At 55.1% G+C, this 5,445-nt stretch overlaps 1 protein-coding gene across 1 annotated transcript; it reads left to right on the top strand.

The window, feature by feature from the left end:
• The first annotated feature begins 634 nt into the window (after window positions 1-634).
• Window positions 635-5,239, top strand: COPS9 (COP9 signalosome subunit 9). Its single transcript, XM_059392737.1, has 3 exons — window positions 635-756; window positions 2,468-2,540; window positions 4,981-5,239. The coding sequence occupies exons 1-3, from the start codon at window positions 694-696 to the stop codon at window positions 5,016-5,018; spliced, it is 174 nt and encodes a 57-aa protein (XP_059248720.1). The 5' UTR covers window positions 635-693; the 3' UTR covers window positions 5,019-5,239.
• Window positions 5,240-5,445: the final 206 nt, after the last annotated feature.

The following is a 5,445-nucleotide window of genomic DNA, read 5'->3' as shown; positions in this document are numbered from 1 at the left end:
GGTTGAGGTTAGGAGTTCTCTCTATATTCTGGAGAGTAACCCTTTACGGAGTGTGTATATACATGTACCCATGTGTGTAATTTGCAAATATTTCTTGCGACTGCGCGGGTTGCCTTTTTACTCCGCGACCATTCACATTCTCTTCTGTGAAGCAGAGCTGACCTACAATATCGTATTAGTTTCCGGTGTGCAACACGGCGGTTTGACAATTGCACACCATCTGTCCCCGTGCAAAGCTATTGCAATGTCATCGGCTGTAGTCCCCAGGCTGTACTTTTCACCCCCAGACTATTTTATTTTATTTTAATATTTTTTTCGGAGACTTTCACTTTATGGCTGGAAGTCTGTACCTCCTGATCCCCCTCTCCTGTGTGGCCTGCCCCCCGCCCCGCTGCTGCGGCAACCACCGGGCTCTTTCCGACTCCCCATATTCTGTAAAAGGCATCTCTTGAGCTGTTCTGCGTGCCAGGCCGTTCGGGCCGAGCTGTCTGGGGCCGCGGGTCACGCCCGAGTCCCTGCGTAGCCTCCCCCGCCCGCCGTCAGGAGAACCGGAGGCGCCGGGCCCTGCGTGCCAGGGGAACCATAGAGTTGGTCCTCTTCCGGCGTCTAGAGGCGCCACGGCCGGGCGTGCACCGGAAGGGGCGTCAGGCTGGCCGGAAGTGAGCCGGGGATGCGGGAGGCGCGGCGGACGAGATGAAGCCGGCGGTGGACGAGATGTTCCCCGAGGGCGCCGGGCCCTATGTGGACCTGGACGAGGTGAGGAGGCCCGGGGCGGCGGCTGGCAGGCCTGTGCTCGGCGGCGCGAGGGTGGACCCTGCGGCGGCGGCGGGCTGCGAGCGCTGGCGTGGTCCCCGGCCGGGTCCGGGCAGACGCTGTCTGCGGACTGGAGCCCGGGAGCCGGCTTGGGGCGGTGCGCTCGCACGGGGACCCGGGCTTTGGCGCTGGTGCCGGGTAGGCAGGTGTCTCCCTGCTTCGTGGCCGCGGGGTGATGCGGCCGACGCTGGTGTTCTGTGAGCTGGTAACCCCAGCCCCGGGTGTCGGGTCAGCTGCCCGCCGCAGGGCCTCGTTTCTCTCTCGGGAAGCTCAGGGGGCCGACCTTGTCTCTGCGCCGGGAGATTTCCGTACGGCGGCGAGAGGCGGGTGGCGGTACCGAGTGCGCAGAAAGCCGAGGTGTGGGATAGGAGCGCGCCCTCCCGGCTTGGGGCGGCCCAGCGCAGGCTGCCCACTAGGCGATGGTGCAGGGCCTGCTGGTGTTGGCGGACGGGGCAGGCTGCAGGAGGAAGGCCTGGAAGGAGTCAGTCCTGAAGGCAGGGCCGGCCCCGGCCCCCATCTTAACACCGGCCGCGAGGTGCCCGAGCCTGGGGGGAGACGGCCGCTGGAAGAGGTGGCTTGGGGGAGCATGAAGCGGCCCGTAGCTGTGCCGGGACAGGCGGGCTCTGCACCCCACTGATGAAGCAGGAGACCCCGGTTTCTCCCGGGGTCCTGCGACAGCCTCGTGCGGAATCGCCGGAGGGCACAGTGGGGGTGAAAGGCTTCCGGGCAGGTCGCCGTGGAGACTTTAGGATTGGGTTTGGAGGCAAGAGAGTGGAAGACTCCTCACAGGAGCCTTGAGGAGGGTCCGAATGAAGGCAGCACCTACCGGCGGAAGTAGGCACGAACTGGACCAGGTAGCGAGTGGTGGTCTTAGCGCGGCTGGCTTGCTATGGTAACAGGAAGGGAGGCAGGTTGAGACGAGAAGAGAGGAGTCCGAGAATCCTGGGCTTTTCTCTTGGGTTTGGGTTACTGCGAGCGGCCATGAAAAGGAACATGGGAGACGCCAGCTACTCCAGAGCCAGGAAAGGTCAGAGCAGGCAGCCTTGGAATGTTGGGGTCAAGGCAGCAGCAGGGACCTCTGTTCTGACCATCCCTGTGTGACTCTTACAGACACCCCAAATCTGGAATGGGTCAGATTGCCCAGCTTTGCTTGTCACATGGTTTTACTGCCACCGTAAGCTGTGGCAGTGGGGGTACTGTGATGGCACTCCCCAACCAGAACCCCAGGTCAGGAGGTCAGTTTCCCATGGAAATGCTGTAGTTCTCCGAAGAAGCAGAGGGCCATCCAGGGGAGAGAAATCCTCAGCCCAGTTTTGCACACGGTTGGGGCCACTGTGGCAGCGTCTTCTAGGGAACTAGAATGTCTGCTCAAGGTTTACAGAGAAGTGGTGTTCAGGACAACAGGATTCTGTTTAAAAAGCAGGAGGAATCGGGGAAGGTGAGACCCAAGGAGACCTTCAAAATAATTTATTGGAATGCCACCTCTCCTACCTGCTTCCTTTGCCTGAAACTAAGTTTTGAGTCCAGCCTGGGAGTCCTCCCAACCTTTCCATTCCTCGCCTTCCTCTGCCACGGAGTGGGGTGCGCCCTGTAAGGCACTATCCCCATTCTCCTGGAAAACAGCACTGACACCATGTTACCTTTCCCTTCCCAGGCAGGAGGCAGCACGGGGCTTCTGATGGACTTGGCAGCCAATGAGAAGGCAGTTCATGCAGACTTCTTCAATGGTAAGGATGCTGGGATTGAGGATTCCAGTTTTAATCTGAATGTTTCTTTTGTGTTATAACAGTGGAATGCTTTGTGACGTGACTGGGGTCCTGGAACAGGAAAGCCCAGATGTGGGCCATTTTTGGAGCTCAGTGCAGTTTATATAAAATGACAACACAGGCTGCCAGCGCTGGCAGCCAGCCCTTTTTCAGGAGACAGTCATGTAAAATGGCTCCCCGTCTGCACTCCAGTAGTCGAACTTGAGCTATAGCCACACCATTGTCCCCCTGAACCTGTCACAGAGGCCCATCTGTTGCTTGTTACCCGGGACACAGGTGTAGGAACCAACCCCTCTGGGCTTTCTCACCTCTGCTTTCAGGGGATGGCTGGCTTTTCTTCCTCCTGTGTGCGGCTGGGTTCTGGTCTCTGGGCTGCCTTCGCAGTGACAGCCAGCTTTCCCCATCCTTTTCTCTCAAAGCAGGGCTTGGTTGGACTGAAGAGCTTTTGTGCTGCTTCCCAAGAGCATGGATGGTAAGCAGCGGCAAACCGAGTTGTGCGTCCTTGTCCCACAGGCTGAGGGCTATTTCTCTTGCTGTCTTCTGATTTCCTGAGGCCTTATTCCTACAGATTATACTCTTACTAAGGGTTCACATCATGAGCAGGAGCACAAGACAAGTCTTCTTAGGAGACTGTCATCCTTCTTTTGTCCAAGGTGCCTGCCACTACAGAGAACTGTCACCAGTTGGCAACTGGGATACTACCAGGCCACATTGGTTTGATGTGCCAAATCTCCCCTGGAGCCTGAGTCTGTGTTATTTTATCTGGTATCTTTTCAGCAAGTTGTTGCCTAAAAAGAGAAGCTGGGCTGTGCAATTAGGTGCTTTCTTCCCAGGGAGCCTGGCCGCCCACTGAGGTGACATCAGGCTGCCAGTAGCCTTGAGGACGGGGACAGCCTTTCTCTAAGGTCTCCAGAGCCACCATGTGAAAGCTGTCATTTACATGGGGTGACCTTGGGGGGCCCTTACTGTTGAAAGATTGGGTGATGTCTAATACCTCCGGACCCTCTCCCACATAATGATGATCTCCTCAAGGTCCCACGCATCCTCTGGATTTGCAGACTGTTGGCTGTGTTCTAGTGTTCGAGCTCATGTGGTTTCTGAAAATAGCCATCTAATTCTGCCAAAGGGTATCTGAGAGGGACCTGGGCTGCCCTGCTTAGGGAGCATGAGCAACATGAGCACAGTGGGGACTTCCTCCTTCTGGGTCAGGCCTGGAAAGGGAAAGAACACAGAAGAACTTTGCACCGCATTGGTCTGCCCACCAAGCTCATGAGGTGTGTGCTGCCCCATCAGGTTGTGACAGCCCCCTGAGTTCAGGAAGCCACTTGCTATGAGAAAGCCATGAGCACTTTGGATAGAGTTTCTCCAGAGTGCTTGCTCCTAGAGCAGAGCTTCTGACCTCTAGTCCTCTGGGCACTGTGGTTCAGACCACAAACAAGGCTTGCTCTCTTAACTCACTGTGTATGATAAAGCAGGGGAGCCTCAGACATGGCAGCCTGCAGGGACATCCATGATGAGAGCGCTGGCAGAGGTGGGCCTTGTTTCTAGGAGCACATCAGAGGGCAGTGTCTTGGGGGGTGGGAGGCAGTGGGAGCAGTTAGCTGGGGCTGCGGGCTGAGGAGCTCCTACAAAGCTGTAGGACCACAGGCCAGTGCTGCTGTGGTGGGACCACCCACATCAGTGCTGAGCAGAGGGTGTTGGGACAGCGCCTTTCCTGAAGACCTGTGACATCTGGCATATGGAGACGCCACCAGGGCCTTCCACTCACCCTCCTTCCACCTCACTATTTATCCTGCATAGCTTGAACTTGTGGGACTATGAGGAGACCCTCAGTTTTTCTCTCCCCATTGTGAGATCAGGGCATGCTTATGGTAGATGGTTTGGGAAACCCATAGACAAGTAAATAGAAGGGCACAGTGACCCTGAGTGCCACCCATCCCAGTAATTAGCATGCTATGAGTGTGTTGCCCTTCTTCCTGTGGGAAGGGCTTGGGCCGTGTCTCAAGTGTGACCATCAGCTGCACTCCCTTAAAGACAGCCGTTCCCGCCTGGCCCAGTTCTTCTAGCACCTTCCTCCCAGCTGCCCTCTGCATTTTCATGCTTGCTTGGGATCCCGTGCCTGCCAGCCTTCCAGCTACCTCACCTCCATCTCATCCCCACCTCCATGCATTTTCTTAAGATGTCGCCTAAATAGAAGATTTGCATCCTACGCCACTCTGTTGGATGGGATGACCTCTGCTGGATAAAATCTAGTCTGTCATGGGAAAAGTCCTTTATTTAGGTTGTTTACTGCTTTTTCTCTATTTTGAGAATGAATGACTGTGTAATTCATTTTGGAGTTATTTTCTCAATTATTAACCTTGTGTGCCCCATTAATATGTGGTTTTGTTTGTTCACATAGATTTCGAAGATCTGTTTGATGATGATGATATCCAGTGAGATGTCGTCCGGCGGTGCATGTGGTTGTGTGTCTTCCGAGCTGGTGTGGCGGCGCTCCTCAGAGGACAATTTCAGATGGTCCTAAAGAACTCATGGACATTACTTAAAATTAGGAAATGGTTAACCAAGAAAGAGAAGGATGGTTTTAACTATCTGCACGAGGCCCGCTAGTCTCTGAATGTGACCGGCTTCTGTCCTTCAATTAAAAGGTGATGCCATCATTTTCAGGGTAATTTTAATTCTTGGATTTTTTAGCAGATATTACAATCCCTAAAAGCCTCTGTGCATACGTGTGGGTACCTGTGTGTGTTGACATAGTGAAAAAAACACATTGGTCAGCTTACAGATACACTGTGTGCTTTTTTCCCTGAACATGGGAGTGACTTACTCTGAGGCTCACAGCCTGCGAAGCAGTGTTCATGTTAGA

This window comes from Mustela nigripes, chromosome 3 (assembly GCF_022355385.1).
Source record: "Mustela nigripes isolate SB6536 chromosome 3, MUSNIG.SB6536, whole genome shotgun sequence".
NCBI classification, from domain to species: domain Eukaryota; kingdom Metazoa; phylum Chordata; class Mammalia; order Carnivora; family Mustelidae; genus Mustela; species Mustela nigripes.
This window is presented reverse-complemented; position numbering and strand designations above follow the sequence as displayed.

Coding starts and splice junctions, on each gene's coding strand:
- COPS9 (XM_059392737.1), top strand. CDS start 694: ATGAAGCCGGCGGTGGACGAGATGTTCCCCGAGGGCGCCGGGCCCTAT. Junction 757..2,467: donor CCTATGTGGACCTGGACGAG/GTGAGGAGGCCC, acceptor TTCCCTTCCCAG/GCAGGAGGCAGCACGGGGCT. Junction 2,541..4,980: donor TCATGCAGACTTCTTCAATG/GTAAGGATGCTG, acceptor TTGTTCACATAG/ATTTCGAAGATCTGTTTGAT.